The sequence below is a fragment of the Ascaphus truei genome, chromosome 2 (assembly GCF_040206685.1).
Source record: "Ascaphus truei isolate aAscTru1 chromosome 2, aAscTru1.hap1, whole genome shotgun sequence".
Taxonomy (NCBI): Eukaryota; Metazoa; Chordata; class Amphibia; order Anura; family Ascaphidae; genus Ascaphus; species Ascaphus truei.
The window spans coordinates 332,255,400-332,272,488 of record NC_134484.1 but is presented as its reverse complement, the minus strand read 5'-3'; the positions used below and the strand labels follow the sequence as shown (position 1 = coordinate 332,272,488).

General features: G+C 40.4%; 1 protein-coding gene across 2 annotated transcripts in view; it reads left to right on the top strand.

Annotated features, from left to right (window-relative positions):
- The window catches only part of VPS41 (VPS41 subunit of HOPS complex), a 297,906-nt gene that overhangs the window by 148,879 nt on the left and 131,938 nt on the right, over nt 1-17,089 (top strand). For both annotated transcript variants that reach the window (XM_075586656.1, XM_075586657.1), the window contains 6 exons: nt 4,743-4,809; nt 7,943-8,040; nt 9,437-9,566; nt 11,614-11,729; nt 12,215-12,271; nt 13,879-13,940. In XM_075586656.1, the coding sequence (XP_075442771.1) occupies nt 4,743-4,809; nt 7,943-8,040; nt 9,437-9,566; nt 11,614-11,729; nt 12,215-12,271; nt 13,879-13,940 (530 nt within the window). The remainder of the gene's footprint in view (nt 1-4,742; nt 4,810-7,942; nt 8,041-9,436; nt 9,567-11,613; nt 11,730-12,214; nt 12,272-13,878; nt 13,941-17,089) is intronic.

Below are 17,089 nucleotides of genomic sequence, written 5' to 3'. Positions count from 1 at the left end.
CCCCTGGCCTATTACCAGCCTTGTTGATGTCTTGTAGAGAGCTTGAATTAGTAATAATGTTAAGTAGGATGAGGTCATTTCTTTAAAAGATACTACAATTTTTTGAAATCGGGCACTTTATCATAAAGCTCAATTTGTACTACGCTCAAAGCAAATGTCTATAAATCCTCATATAGGTGATATTAAACACCAGTCGGCCTACATAACATATTGTAAACTGTTTCATCCGTGTGTTGTGAGAGAATGCGGCATCCAAGATACATTACTCCACACATGATAGGACTAGCTTAAAAGAAAGTCATTTTTGAGGAACACATTTCAACTAATTTCAGACATTGGATTAGATTAGATATTCCTGGCGATCCTGGGAATGGTCTCTTAAGTTCCAAATTTCACTAAGAACAAAACTTTTATTTTGTTTTTAGCAAGGTAGCTCAACCAGCCCCCGACATTGGTGCTACCCATCACCTGGTTTAGCGCACACTGCTAGTCAGTTGTCACAGGTGTCACTCTGATATTTGGAGGGAGGTTTGACAGAATATGTGTAGAACTTGAGACTCTCTCCCTCTCATTCCTCACTTCGGATTTGTAAGTATAACCCTCCCCCTTTTGGGATTACCATAGGGTGCAAGAGGTTAAAGGATTTGAAGGAATTAGATCTTGAACACCTGCTTCTTTAGATTGTTTTTTTTTTTTTTTTTTTTTTTTTTTTACAAAGTAACCAGGCAGGGACCTGGCCACACCCTGCTTCTGGAATATGCTGGATGGGTCACCTAGTCTTGGGTGACTCAGCAGAAGTATAGCTCCCCCCCCCCTTTTCTGCCTAGAGACAGGGAGTACGAGAGCGGTTATAAATAGGCGGGGAGAAGAACTCCACCCTCCGATCCCTGGAGGAGAGTCAGCGGAGGGATCTCACTTGTATATAGAAATGTAAACAAGTAGCATAGGGTAGGAATTCCCTTCTTTGTTTTACAGATAGGGAAGTGCTCTTGTTATCAGGCTCCCTAGAAAGATGAGGGATATAAGTACAGGCTCCCAGTAGGGAGGCCTGTGTCCCCTATGGGTTACCTCAAATTGTAACGGTGGGACTCTTATTAGAGTAGCAACTTATCCTTGGATACCCTCCTGCAGTGAACATGCCAGGGGAGTATAAGGTGACACCCTCCTTCTGTGAGCATCCCAGAGGAATAATATGTATTTATAAAATCTTTCACCAGGAAGTAATACATTGAGCTACCTCTCGTTTACAATTATGTCCTATGCACAGAATTATGATAACAATACATTGTTATATTAAATTAACAGGTTATTCAGTAAATTCATAGGCATTTCATGGACAGTTAGAGTTGGAAAATTGGGTACAGGGGATAAAAGGGCTGGTAAGTTTAAGATTGAAATAGAGCAGCTTTAAAATTACAAAACATCAGCAAACCGCTCGCACTCTCTTGCTGCGCCACAGGCGTCTGCCTTTGGGGCGACGCAGATGTAGACTGAAGGGGTTCAGATTGAATGCAGCTGTCGTTTCAAAGGCCTGTGTCATTAACATTCTAATGGGCAGGGTTGACGAAACACATAGCAGTAAGCAAACGCAGATATTAACCCATATCACGCTGGTTCTGTGCAGAGGGGAGCAGCTCTTCGGGAACCCTTTCAGGCATCCACCTTTGGGGTGACGCAGATGTAGAATATAAGTTAGGGCCCAATAGAAAGTGGCCCCCTCTGCCATCCCAACACTGAAGCTTTAACAAAGGATGATTAGAGAAAGTTACTGAAACCAAGGTCTCATTGACCAAAGATATACAGGAATAGCCCAAGAAGGGACCCAGAAGGTATCATGAGGATAAGTACCAAGAGAATGAAGCTTGGGTGTCTTAGCCAATACTTTAACTGTTCAAGGAACGTGCCTCTCCAGGAATGCAGTAATGGATCTGGAGAAAAAATTGTACTACTATGAGTTGTAAATATAGACCACCTTGTTCATAACTATAAAGTTCCTGGCGACTATCCTTTCTCCATCAACACTCGGCTGCACAGACCCAGCACCCTGATAAGTTAATACCCAGAGGTAGCCAAATATATAGACTATCCGATGTAAACTCCCTATGGAGCCGGTCAGGGAGGTTTACATAAGAATCCGTCGAATGAATTTTCAGTAATAGAAAAAACAATCTGCTTTATTGAGACTGAGCCATGGCTGAAAGGAACTCGCCAATCCACGGCAGGTTCATACTTTGGCGAAAATGTCGACTATCTTTATTGTTGACCCCCTCAATGATGGATTTGTTTCACTGTATAAAATGTACCTGTAACGGTGAGGGGGTAACCAAGCTCAATAATAAAGGTTAAGCCCACTTGGTTACCCCTGATCTATGTTTTAAGGTCCTAGAGTGTCAGCTCTTTGACCTGACTTTCGTATATGCATCACTGTGACTGTGTGTAAATTTTGCGACAATACAGTATTTATGTGTTTTTGCCTTTCCAGGAGTGGTAGCAAGCAGAGATTGCGGGGCTGGGAGTTTCAGAGTGGTTTTTGCAGAGAAAGTCTGTCAGATTGTGGCTATGTAGCGGGGTCCCCGAGTTATGGGATACCCCAAAGATGTACCCGAGAATCAGGTAATATTCTCGGATACATCGAAGCACAGTGCTCCGGTCAAAATCCTACCCTGGAAATGTTCTTGCGACTCACCGCCAGGGTTCCCTGCTTCAGCACAGACCTGAAAGGTAAAAACGGGGTATAGGGGATCATGGTATCCCCAGAAAGGTAAAGGGGTCCCTAGCATAAAGAGGGATGCCCAGTTCATTCCCAGTCACCCTGAACCCGGTATAGGGGTTCAGCGGTTCCCCAGCCTCCAGGCTCTAGGAGAGAGAGCGTGAGGCAGCATACAAAACTGCCCTAAATACTTATTCCTCAATTAGGAGGACAGGTGAGAGAAATTAGAACCATTGTGAACTCTGGTCTGGATTTGCCTCCCACCAGCCTCAGTAATTGTGAAGTTGTGGATCCCATTTACACTGTGGTTGCACTTTCTGCTCTAAATAGGGCAGAAAGCTGCCTAATATCCTGGGACGGGACTATGTCACAATATGTATGTATGTCCTTGCGGGGAGAGAGAACATCTAACCCACTAATAAACAGGGCCTGGGACAAACAACACAGCGGAACTTCTCTTATCAATAACCATGCTTTATAGTATAATTATGATATCAAGTGCTGTAATCCCCAGATTCGGATGACCACACAGGGAGAATGCCTTAAAATACAGTACAGCACAGGGGCAATTGTGAGACAGGTCTTAAGTTCTTGAAATGCTCCCTCACACTTTGGGGTCCATCTTGATCCAAATGGTTCTGATGTTTTGAAATACACCAGTGCCCATCGATTAACCACATCTGCGGGATGGGCTGAGACGTTGTTCAAACCTCCTGTAGTATCTAGAAAACCCAGAAAAGATCTCAACTCTGGTAACTGTCTCAGCCTTGGCCAGGATGCAATAGCCTCCAACTTGGATGGGTCATGGCAACTCCTTTTTTGGAAATGATATGTCCCATATACATACTTTAACTGATGTTCTACAGAGCTGGCATTTATTCAGGGACAACTTTAGCTCGCATTCACTCAGTCGATCTAGCACCTGCATCAGGCAGGTCACAGGTTCCACCAAGGTTCCTTCGAAGACTATAAGGTCATCCAGGTACACCAATAACTCTAGCAGGTTAGTCTCTGAAATGTAGCCGGCGCTTCCGACACTTCTTGGGCCATGGTCCACCCGCTCCTAGTGCCGCGCAGGGTGAACTTGAATCATGGCCTATCTGTGTTTTGGTATACATGATATGCTTCTAGTGTATATATATATATATATATATATATATATATATATATATATATATATATATATATTATATATATATATAATCAAAGGCTCCTTACCAGACAGACCAAAGAGTCCAGAGAATCCAAAGTACACACAGCAAGGAAGAGACAGCACACTTGGTAACAAAAAAGAATTGTATTGAATAGCAGGCACATACACCGACGTTTCGGTCCTAGGAACAGGACCTTTATCAAGGGAGTATATATATGTGGTTTTTGAAGCAAAAAATGGCACTGTGTGCTCATTTGCATGTCATTTCCCAGAATCCCTTGCTGCAGTGGAAGGGCTGTGTGCTGAGTGATAATGGGGAAAGGCGGGGTTGCAGACCTGCCTAAGACATGCAGATGAGCATACAGTTGTATTTACATTTGTGTATATATATATATAATATATATATATATGGATATATATGGATCAGACTCAAACCCGTCACACGTGTGACACTAAGGCAGGACATTTTCTGTGGTACCAAAGGTGACAGTGGGGAGCCAGATAAAGACACCACACTCTGGCGCATGTCACATGGCTCGTGGCAAAGCATTGTGGGGTGCACAACTGCAGACCGTGGCAATGCTTGACAGACCCACTGCTGGGTCTCTGTGCACAAAGAAACGTGTCACGCTCATGGTTTTGGTCACGAGCCACGTACAGTTTTTTGCCAAACATTACTGGGAGGTGGGGGACTAAATTTGACCAGCAACTTAATGTTAAGGACCTGTCGTGTCCTGTTGTATGCATTTTATCTTACTTTATTTTGTTTCAGCATCTGTTGTCTTATTTAATTTGTCACCGTTCCCATTCCCTCGCTTTCAGTTTTTCCCCATAACTTTTATAAACTGAAAATAATAAAATGATGGCTTTGTCTTGCAGATCTGTTCAGTAAAGGAGCGACACGCCAGTGAATTAAGGGATTTGCCTAACCGTTACGTTGAGATAGGTATGATTTAAGACTAAATGGAGGATTTGAATATGAAACTTTCTGCAATTAAATAGTTATGTAAACTCAACAGAGAGAGGGGTGATTGCTGAAGCTCATCTTGCCTATTGCAGTGAGTTTGAGGGCTATGGATCTTCCTTCCTGAAGTCCTTAGTAGAACCATGGCCAGGTGTGCCATGGAGATGTCCTTCTGATCCTTCCTTGTGATGTCATCAATGAGCAAGCAGCAGCTAAATTGGCCAAGAAAATAGGGCTAATTTAAAGCTGCAATAGTGTATAGGTCTCCTCTTTTAAGACTTTTAGTCGAGAACCACTGAATTAGACAATATAGAGCATGGATAAAAGAAGACAAATATATATATATATATATATATATATATATATATATATATATATATATTGAAGAGCATTAGAAGAAAGGAATCTGCTCTGAAGAGCTGCAAGTCTAAACAGTAAATTGTATAATATTCAGTGCATTAGGCTATAGGATGAGGGCTACATTTTTTTTTAATAGTAGTGTACAAATCATTAGTTTCTTGTGTCTAAACAGTTTTAAACTCTTAAAAAGTAGCATACAGAAGCGCAAGAGTGGTTCTGCCGACACAATGTCAGGATTGAATTCAGGATCTCGATTTCCGCGTCCTTTGGAGATTAAACCTTGTTCCAATTCTGTAAGCAATATATGTAGCGGAAGACGTATTTGCAGTTTGTGGAGTTGTGAGCGAGAAAGCTTTCCTCATAATATTGCCTTCGGATGAATGATATCCTGGCACCCACGCCTCTGATGTCTGCGCTTCCAAATTGATGAAAAGGCCTGGTGTGGAATGTACAGTAACAGCAGTTTTCTGCATGAGTATTTTGATGCTATACTGCTGGATGTGACGGGCGTTAACCTCTTCACTGCCAGATGGGGACTGCCATGCATGGCTTGGCAGAGGGGTTAGTATTTGTAGTGGAACAAACGTCATTTTATTTCCTACCATTTAATGCAAATCTCTGTGCAGAACAACCCACATTAATAGACCAATTAGGCAGATATACCATGCCTTTTGTGTTTCTCTTGTTCTTGAAAATTATCGGAATGGCTTTATGGGCAAAATATTAAATCCTATAGAATTATATTTTAGGTTACAGTTCATTTGAAGTAGGCAACACAGGGGAAAAAAATAGGCATCATAAAATATGACTAACATTCTGTATCTTGATTTATAAAATAATTAAAATTCCATAATTCACATTTATTATTCCACTGAGTGTCTTTGTGGCAATATTGAATGTGCTTAGCAAAACTGCTTAGCAATCTCTTATTGATATGAGAGGCATACCATTTAGGTATGAAATGATGAAAAAGAATGCTACTTACAAATCCCAAATGTTTAGGTTGTTCTTGCTTTATTTGTAAATAGGCAGTGATTGCTAATGACAAGAGGCATCAAGAGTCCCATAACCTGCACCGTGGCATGCAGGAAAGATAGTGAATATTTACATTGGCATAATATTTTTAAATTCAGTACATAGCATTTCTTGTGACCCTGAAGGAGAGGAACATATTTATTTGAACAATATAAACAGTTGTACGCATCCTATCAGGTTTTGCTTTATAACTATGCTACTATTTATACAACTACTGTATCACTCTTGGGTTCTCTTTCCCTAAATCTATCTCCATGCTACCTACAATAACTACACCCCCTCTCCCACCACCCCCATTTCCATCAATATTATACATAGAGATGTGCAAAACTGTCCATAATGCATTCGCAAACATTTTAAGCATTTTTTTTCTGAAATGTGATTTCCTGCAAAATGTTTAGCTGAACCATGAAGGGTGAATAATGTCGCCAAATTAGTAAGCTTTCAGCAAAATGTTGGCAGACAATGAGCGTAGCGTGGTGTGTGTGCCCTATTCATAGTCTCGGCATTAAGCCAAGCTAGCACTTTTGTAGAATTTGGCAAGAAAATGTAGTGATTTTGTAGAATTTGACTCTTTTGAACATTAAAAATATTGCACTGCACATTGACGCAATGCAAACTCTGACTGGGCCGCGGCTTTTTGGGTGAATCAAAAAGGGCCTATTTTGCATGGTTTTTGACCTCGTTCGAGCTTTGCACATTTCTAGTTGTACAGATGTATCTAACCTAACTCTTCGGTGCCACTGCCACCCGCGGTCACAGCACTGGAGGACTAACATTGTGGGAGCCCCATTCAGAAGCATGGACCTCCCCACAGCTCGGCATCGCCAGATACTGGCTCCACTTTTGAAGTCTAGCTACATCTGTACTGTACATTCCTTTGTGCACCTCCCTGAATGTTACCCGTCTGCATCCTTTCTACTCCACTTATCTCTACTGCTCCGTTATGTGTGAAACCTTTTTCACTTAATGACCCACCAGTCTTTGGAACTCTGTCTCCTTTGTACCTAACAAGCACTAGCTAATTATCATTATAGACAAATGCACTCCCATAAATAAATACAATTGTACATATCAGTTTTTATTGTTTCGGCTATGTTTCTTAAGGCTTATATGACATTGCTGATTTAGTTAGCAAAATATATGATTATCAATCATTAAAGTTATAGTTGCTTCCCCAATTAGAAAAAAACAAGTGCTTGCAGTAATTGTTTTTTACATACTGTATTTACAATTTGAAATGCCAATCCCATTTGTATTCTGTAGTTGTAATTTCATATTTAATATGTGAAGCTGCTTATCAGTACTGGGGAAGAGATCAGCTCTATTCAAATGACCGAGATTCAAATCTTTCCCGGCACAGGGAGGCAACTTAACAACAGATGCAGGGATTCACCAAGCTCTGATACAGGATATACTGCAACACCGCATTAACCTTGAATGGCAATTTCCACATGACCGCAATACCCCATATCAGAGCTTAGTGAACCTTCCTCTTAGAAAGGGCTTAGTCTGCACTTTGTAGTATGCAAAAAAAGAAAATATTTGTAGCATGCAAATTAGCCTTGATGGTTGCATTGATTTAACCTGATATTAGAAAAGCACCAGGTATTTTCTACAATATGAAGGTGATTAAAAATACATTTTTTTTAAATCTAAATGTAATTTAAATTCCTTATGACGTTGAAATGTGTTCTTTGTATTTCCTCCACCCCCACAGTTTCCCAGTTCGATACAGAATTCTTCGTAAGTGGAATAGCGCCTCTCTGCGATCAGTTTGTCATGCTGTTCTTCGTCAAGGAGAATTCGGATAATGCGGTAATTATTTTCCCTTAAAGTAGCACATAGACGATATGTCTGGGATGGGTGTCATCCCTAAATTCCTACATGCGCTCTAGTGCTGAGTTTTCTTGGTGAGTAGAGCATTCGAAAAAGTTTGACAATAAATAAATGGAAAGAGTAAATATTTCTGGGTAACTGGATGCAATGGGAAATCCTTGTGCTCAGTGAAGCTTGGAGCAGCTTGCTTATTAAATTAGACTCTGGGTGTGGATAGCTAATTCTCTGTATAATGTAGAGCTAAAGCTTTCATGTCAGACATACTCTAAAATGGATGAAAAGTAATATAATCTACTCTAGAATGCAACAAACTGACACACGTTTCACAAATTTAGGAAGCAGATTTCCCGTTTATATAATGCAGAAGACTTTAATTGAAGTTGATGGGCTCCAAGTCATGTGTGCTTATACCTACGTATGCATGCAGTTACATTTGTGTTTTGTTCTTGTATAATACAAGGTCAAACTGAATGCCAATTTGTAATACTTCAACATCTATTTTTGAGCAATCAACTTGGATTCCCTGTACTGTATATAATGCAGTAGTTGTAATGTACAAACATAGCAATATGAAGTGGGCCAGCACAGGCAGTTCATGAACAAGAGTCTGTTGCCAGTTACAGCTTTGATCTTCATGCACTGTGTATCACTTATGCCACGCGTATAGTCCCGGCGACGGCATGTCAAAACATGTTGATTTAATCCGTCGCGTGTGCCTATAGTGGAAATGAAAATCAATGAAAATTGATTTTTTTTCCAGCAACCGCCATGTGACGTCAGCGGCACGTGAGCGGTTCAGCTAATGAGAGCGAACCGCTCACGCCCCCGTCACGCCCCCTGGTCGCCGTCTCTTGCCTCCTACACTATATGCAGAAATCGCTATTACAACGGCGACTGATGATGTCTCGCAATCGCCGTAGCTGGGACTATAAGCGCGGCCTAAGTTAACATGATGCCTCTATTGTTATATGACAAGCTGTAGATAAATACATCATGGAATTGTGATGGTGGTCACTCTTGCAACAAAACATGTTTATTTTTTCTTAACAATAGTGACAGCTTTGATAATTGTGTGAAATAACGCATGTGTGTGTATATATGTGTGTGTGTATGTATATATATATGTGTGTGTGTATGTATATGTGTATATATGTGTGTGTGTGTGTGTGTGTGTGTGTGTGTGTATATATATATATATATATATATATATGTGTGTGTGTATATATATATATATATATATGTGTGTGTATATATGTATGTGTATATATATATATATATATGTATATACTGTATATTTTTTTAGTACTGCCTTTGCACTTGAGAAAGTCATCCAAATTAATACCACAAATGGTTTTATTTCTTTACATTTTGCCAGAACAAAGAGTTTTGTGCTAGACCACGTCTTGATATTATTCAACCGCTACCTGATACATGCGAAGAGGTTTCGTCAGATGCCATAACAGTCAGAGGCTTCCAGGAAAATGAATGCCGTGACTATCGTTTAGGTAAGAAATTACACACAGCAATTTATCTGTTTGTTTTTTCTCAGGTATAAATGTTGCATGGAGTTTAAATCACGGTTTTACTCCCCTTCACATTATACAGTGGAACCCCATCCCGCCGTTAAAATGGTATTTTAAAGTTTGAAACAGGTTCTTCGAGTTTGCAGTACTGGTTGGCAAAAATAAAAAAAAAATGTAAATTTCACTGTGTGTGTGTGTGTGTGTATATATGTGTGTGTGTGTGTGTGTGTGTGTGTACACGTTGTAGCCGTGGGTAGGAGCTTCTAACTCCATTTAGCTGCGGGCGCACTGATGAATACTGTATCGGCACACTTTAAAGCAGCAATACAGGTTTCATTCATTTACTTATTTGTCTGTTTTTTGATTACACGATTGAAGCAGTGTGTCTCTGGGGCTGAACTCCATTAATTTCAGCTCTGTGGACCTGCTTCCAGAGATACTTACCTCTGTAGCAGTGCCGGTATCTCAGCATCCAGGGAACTGTGTACCTAACAAAATGGTGGAGTTTAAATGTCCTGCATCACGCTGGCCAATAGGAAGTCTGTGACTCCATCCCTTGCGGCTAACCTATTGGCCAGCGTGACCGGGACATTTTAACTCCAAAGAGATACTGGCACCCCCCTACAGAGGTAAGTATCTCTGGAAGCAGGGTGTCCCTGGCAGCTGAAATTAATGGGGTTCAGCTCTGGAGACACCCTGCTTCAATCCTATAATTAAAAAAAAAAAATTAAACCAGCTTTAAGAAGTAGTAGGTGAGGGGAGAAGCTATGAACCATGGCAGCGACGTCTCCTAAGGAGAGCATGGTAAGTGAGCTGCTGGGACAGCCAGCGGTTTGTTTAATGTGAATGACAAGGAAGCATGGAAATTACAGATGTTGCCTGCACTGCAGTTTTTAGGTGAACTAACTTGGTTCAATGAAGCATCTCATCATTGTTCCTGCACCTGCAGAAATTAACCTGCTGCAAGAAGGCCTCCAAAAACAAATATTGGCATCTTCAGGGATTTTTTGCTCTTGCAAATGGCCTTTGCATCCTGCTAATAAAGGGTCAGCTTGTGTAGGGACATACTGCTGGAATTACTAAGCAGTGCTAAGCTGTAAAGAACCTTACGGCCCATTCATCTCAATTGGCCACTAGCTGCCTTAATGATTAGCACCATTTAGTAAATGGGTCCTGCTGTCTGTGTTAGTGCAAGCAGCATACAAAAAAAAATGACAGCTTTGACGTGGGCTCATGTATGCCAAGAAACGCTTTTTAATTTTTTAGATAAACAATCCAACCTGCTAGTTTATTTTGACAGCATGGGAACCGGGGTGTTGGGGGGGGGGGCGGGGGTAGGGGGGGTCTCCAGAGCTGGACCGCATTATTTTTAGCTCTGTAGACCGCCATGATTCCTGAAATACGTAATGGTGAGGTTACAGGTGTGTCAGCCCCTCCAGGGGTAATAAAATGGCCGTGTGTCATCCACGGGAGGTCCACAGAACAAAAAAGTAACAGGATTGAGCTCCTCCCATCCTTTAACTTTCATTACTTTAAATTTGGAGCTGGGTTGAGATACAAAGGTATCCTAGATAAGAGACGGTGCTGAAACAAGTGGATCTAAGGTGAATGTATATTACTTCAGGACCAATACATTAGAAATCTGCACTATGGATGTGTTAACACTTTATATGCATTTTCTGCTTTTCACTTTAAAGATTACCACCTCAGTAGTATCATATTCTCTGCATTATAAAAACAAACACATTTTGTGTGTCTACATAGAGCGAAAAAGCAATGCTGTAAGGGGAGTGTACAGTGTCTATTGATGTATACCTGTATGAAGACATTAGTGCATGTTTTCGGACTATTTAATATGTTAAACACTCGAGTAAATGGAAGTGGAATGAGCTGAGGGAGGTCTTCCTTTTTAGGAAGTCTATTTATTAAACATGTCAAATCTAAATCTAACAAATACATAATAAATACATATTATAATATGCACAAATTCAGAATAATATATACACTATAAACGTATGCATTTTTTCAGAGTACGCCGAAGGTGAACCACTCTTCTATATAATCAGCCCAAGAGATGTTGTTTTAGCAAAAGAACGAGATCAAGATGACCACATTGACTGGCTTTTGGGGAAAAAGAAATACGAGGTAATAGGCTGTATTTTCTTTTATAAACTGTTTAGAGTGTGTGTTGGATTTTTTTTACATTAAGTTCTACTATACAGTATTGAGGAAACAAAGGTGGACACTTATTTATTTACAGGGCACAAAGCCGTGAGTAGCTGTAAAATATGGGTAAAAAGACTCGTCAATCTTCCACTGGTGGCAGTGGCTCGAGGATTTCAGACCATTGTCTTGTCCAGAAGCTAATGGGCTTGAAGGTGTCTTCCAGCAGGAGGTTGCTTAGTAGAAATGGCCCATTATCCTTCCTTTATATTGTAACATACTAACATAGTACTGCATTTGAGGTTGGTGGAGTTACTGATATTATACTGCGCAATACTTGCCAATTATATTTCATAGGGAAAACACCGTGTTGGCACTTCTTATGTTTTTATGACAAACTTTCAAGTTTAAAACCACATGTACAATCATTGTTTCCAGCATGTAATGGTATATTTTCACATTTTTAGGAAGCTCTTATGGCTGCAGAAATCAGTCAGAAGAACATTAAAAGGCATGACGTTTTGGTAAGTTTTTTTATTAACTGCTGTGACCCCAAACTGGCACTTCCAAGCTAACTGAAGATGACCCAGCTGGAAAAGGAAGCAATAGAGACTGAATGCACACTTTCAATAAACTGAAGCCAAATATTGTGTTGGGCATCTGCAGAATTATAACATATGACCCTCTGTTCCTACTGTCTATCTTCAGTGCCCTTTATCCCCCTGCACAAATCAATATAAAAAAAACATATGGTGTAGTATAACTTTCCTTTTGACTAGTACAGAGTGTTAGAGTTCATCCCATATTATCATAAAGATTGTATGCATAATGTGACTTCTAGGAGTCCGGTTCCTTCTAAGAAGGAAGATACGCAAGACATTTGAAGTGTATAAAAATATGTATCCTTATTATGCAGTGCCATGCTAATTTTCATGATATACAGATGCAGCCACCATTATCCGATCACTTGCCTGGGTAAAAACTAAGGCATCTCAAAGTAAATGCCTAAACGTTTCTGTGAGATTTCTGTAGCCAGACTAATGGCCCATCGGATTAACGCAGCAGGGTCTGAATGGGACTGGAGGGACCCCCCGCTGTGTTAATCCGATGGGCCATTAGTCTGGCTACAGAAATCTCACAGAAATGTTGCAGTTTATTGGGAGATTTCCCCAAATTTTCCAAGGCAAGTGATCGGGTACTGGTGGCTGCATCTGTACGGTATCTGCATCTTCCAAATAATAATAGGCATGTACGCGGTAGGTTTGCATAACCTTTGTTAGGCACCATGAGTCCATGCCCCAAAGATATTACAATCGACGTAATGGTAGATTACTTGGGGCCTGAAGCACTAGGTGACAAATAAGGACTCTTGTACTTTTTACTACTATTATATTCCCATTTCCTTACAAACATGTTCCTTCAGCCACTTATACTGATATGTTTGCCTGTTGCTGTACATGATTGAAAAAGATTAAATAATGTGAATATTATATATTAGAGTATCATTTATTTATATTGTATACTGTTTATTTTGCAGTATATTGTATGGGGTACAGAAAGGAAAATAAGGAGAGGGGAACACATGGACACATTCAGAAACATAACATACTGTATTAAGCACTACTAAATTTTACGATCAAATAAGAACAGTGAGGGTATAAATTAATAAGGAGAGAGAGAGAGAGAGAGAGAGAGAGAGAGAGAGAGAGAGAAAAAAAAAATCCCCAACCCGGGGAGAGACGGGGGAACTGTGACCTCTCACGCACAGCTTCGCAAAAGTCCAGCCCAAAGCCATTGTAAAAACCAGTGCAGATGTCACTGCACAATATAGTGTAGGGTAACTAGCTAGTACCCACAACATACTTGGGGGCTTGCCAAAGGTCACATAGACTTGGTGCATCACAGGTAGAGTCACTTACAGTAGCCTAGATAAATTGGTGCTAGAATAAAGAGTATGTGGTCACTGGCATAGGACAGGTGTTAGAATCTTTATCTAAGATGACACTTCATAGGGTATGTTACTCACCATAATATGGAAGTGTAATGTTCTTTTTGGTTGATGTCTGTAAAATATAATGTTGGATATCGATGAAGATAACTTTTTTTTAAACATTTTTATATTACCTTTTAGGATATTGGTTTAGCTTATATAACTCACCTGGTGGAAAAAGGGGATTATGACATGGCTGCAAGGTAAATATATGACTTTGGTTTTATGTTACTACTGTACCTCTGATTAATCTTACAGAAAAAAAAATACAGTATGACAGAACTATATCAGATCTGCCTCCATCCTATCAGCGAATGGGGGAGGAGGAGGAGGAGACACTGTCGCACCAGCTTCTTATAATCTATGTTAGGTGTGAATAACACGGTGCAATAGGGATATAGCTAATAGTGCACAAAAGAAAAACGGAATCCCTGTAGAATGAGGATGCAATCACTTAAAAATGTACTGCATTAAAGACTTGTGAAAGTGCACACATAGAAAATAAAAACTATGCATAGGCATGATACTCAGGTTTGTTAAGGCTGCAAAGGGATAAACCCTAATATCTGGGTGAGGGTACGTAGATAGGTGAATAGATTTATAGCACCTAATGTAATATTACTGTTCTGATCATTCCACAAATAAATATGTGAAATAAGGAGCATTTAAATAGTGATGTTACTAAGCTCCCCAAACTGAGACACATGCAGAACAAATTGATCATACCCTGCTTATGTCCCTCACCGCTGCCTGCATTGAACCACCAAATAAATTACCTGGAAAGACTGCAAAAGCCCTGTTTAGCCACCTCTGAAAAAGCGTGTGACGTGAAACGTACGTCAGGTGGTGCGTGCTGACATTGCGACTCTCGTGCCCTGGAGGAAGGCGGCAGCTTCAATATTACTACTGCTACAATTTGTTACAAACTTGCCAAGGAATTAGTCTGCAAAAGAGTTTAAACGGAGGCTATAACTTGAAATGGCCAGAGAGCCGTGCCTCCAGGCTAGATGCACGCTAAGTGTGTCTACTCTGATGACGCTGGCATCTTGTATATCGGCGTTTCCATAGGATTGAATTGCATTGATATCCCACACAGAATATCCGACCAGAACACTCTACGGGGGCAATAACCGTTGCTACAGGAAAAACTCAGGAAAAATAGAGGGGGGAAAAGACAGCAGCATACTGGAGCCAGTAAGAAAGTTACAGTATATGTATAAAAGGACATCCTTCAAAAGATTGTTCCGTGCAATACTGTACCGTAAAGAGAGCGCATTTTGTTTTTGCTGTATCAGATTGATAGTGCAGGATGTAAGCTTTAGGTAAAGGCGTGCAATGCACGTACCTGACTGTCAGTAGTTTTATTGTAGCAAACAGAATGTAAGCTTGTTCAGTCACCTCCCACAACGCCAAATGTCCTGCTGCAGTTACTGTTGGAAAATATGTTACTAATACTTGTCCGAAAGTTCATCCGTTCAACAGGAGCCTAGTAAACAGGTCACCAACATTTTGAGTGCAGGAACTTGTAAGATGTCCTTCTTGCCAATTTACCTTATGCAGTACTTCATGTTTATTGGTATATAAAACATGTAACCAGATACACTGAAGTCAGACTCAAATTGTAAGACAGTGAGATCCACTTAGAAGAAATAAATTGCTTGGTTGCAGGCTGTGCTGTCCACAGTTGGATGCTTCCTATCCCATCATTAGCACAGTTCAAGGATCTTGTACTCTCTGGGCAGAGAATGAGATGCTCCAGGTAAAGGTCAGTTGAAAGTGAACATTTATCCCAATGTGTAAAAAAGAACCTTTCTTAAAGCCCAGCGTCATAAAGTCAACACTCTAAATGTTAATCAATCAAGAAAGCGAGCGCCACTTCCTAGTTAAAGACATGCCCAAGAACAAAGGGCGTTCAGCTTAATAGCATACTGTCAGCACTCCTGTTCCGTTGAAGCAAAAGCTTTTTGATTGTCATTTCTTATGGATTCTAGTATAAGAATAATCTAAAAACTTATGTGACATGAAGCAGTATCATCAACAGTTTTAGAAATCAAATGTATTCTACGCCTATATCTTGCCGTGCAGCAACATTACATGATTTATGTAACGTGTTTGTGTTGTATATTCCTTATATTGTTTAATCATTGAGTGGCACTTAGTTCATCTGTGACCCTTTGTCAATGGCTCAAAATCGAATGAATCCTGATCAGTTATTCCAAGAAACTATATAATAGTATTATTTTTTTTCAAGACATGGGGTCCTACTCTAGTAACTGCGATAAGTGCATATTTGTGCGGAAAGAGATGTTTTTGAACGAATTTGCATGTCCACACCTTTTTTCTTAAGCTATTTTATTTCAGGTCTGCAAATCCATGTGGTATAACAAAAATGTTGCAAACTGTCAAAATGTGCCAATTTCCTGGTATTCTAGTATCTCCATTAAATCCAGAAGGCAAAACCAGTCAGAAATGAACATTTTGGGGCACGCACACAGAGTCGAGGCGAATGGGAGCTCCCTAATCTAGCTCAGTGGACTCCGCAACAATCGCAGACAAAAGCACCCTCTAAACCAGCTAAATTTACCTGAAAACTCCTCCCGCCTGCGGAACCTGCAGGGATGCTGCTCAAGAAAGACAGAAAGTCCCAGCCTCCAGAGGTGTTCAGTTTCTTCACCAAAAAGGTTCTCCCGGTTCCTGAAAACAAAGATGGCACCTGTGGGCATGCACACACAGGAACAAAAGGCTCAGTCTCGGCCTCAACAACAAGAAGAAAACTTTACACAGCCGGAACAAGAACAAGGAACAGAGGAAAATACCCAAATTACCCCTAAAGCATTGAAATAGCTATTTAAAGAGATGCAAGGTGTTTTCCAAGAAGCGCTGGATAAGGCTGTGGCTGAATTTAAGGCAGGTCTGACTTCCCTGACCGAGCGAACAACGCAGCTGGAAAATAAACTCGAAGAATCCCTGCAGAGCCAGGGTTCAATGGAAGATGAGTTATTAAGGTTGAACGACGAAATCAGGTCTTTGAAAGCTAACGTGGATGACCTGGAAAATCGGGAAAGAAGGCAAAATCTCAGAGTAAGGAACATCCCGGAAGCAATTGATCCAGAAGAGTTACAGCCTCAGTCTCTTCTAACAAGTGACCTGCATGTGGACAGAGCACACGACCTTTGGTTCCAAGATTCACGGAACCCTCAGAAAAGCAGGGACGTAATAATAAAATTACACTATTACAACACTAAGGAGAAAATAATAAGAAGTTGCCGGAATCAAGAATATTTGGACTTTGAAAATTCAAAGTTTCAGATTTTTGCAAGATCTTTTCAGATCTACAATTTCAAGAAGAAGA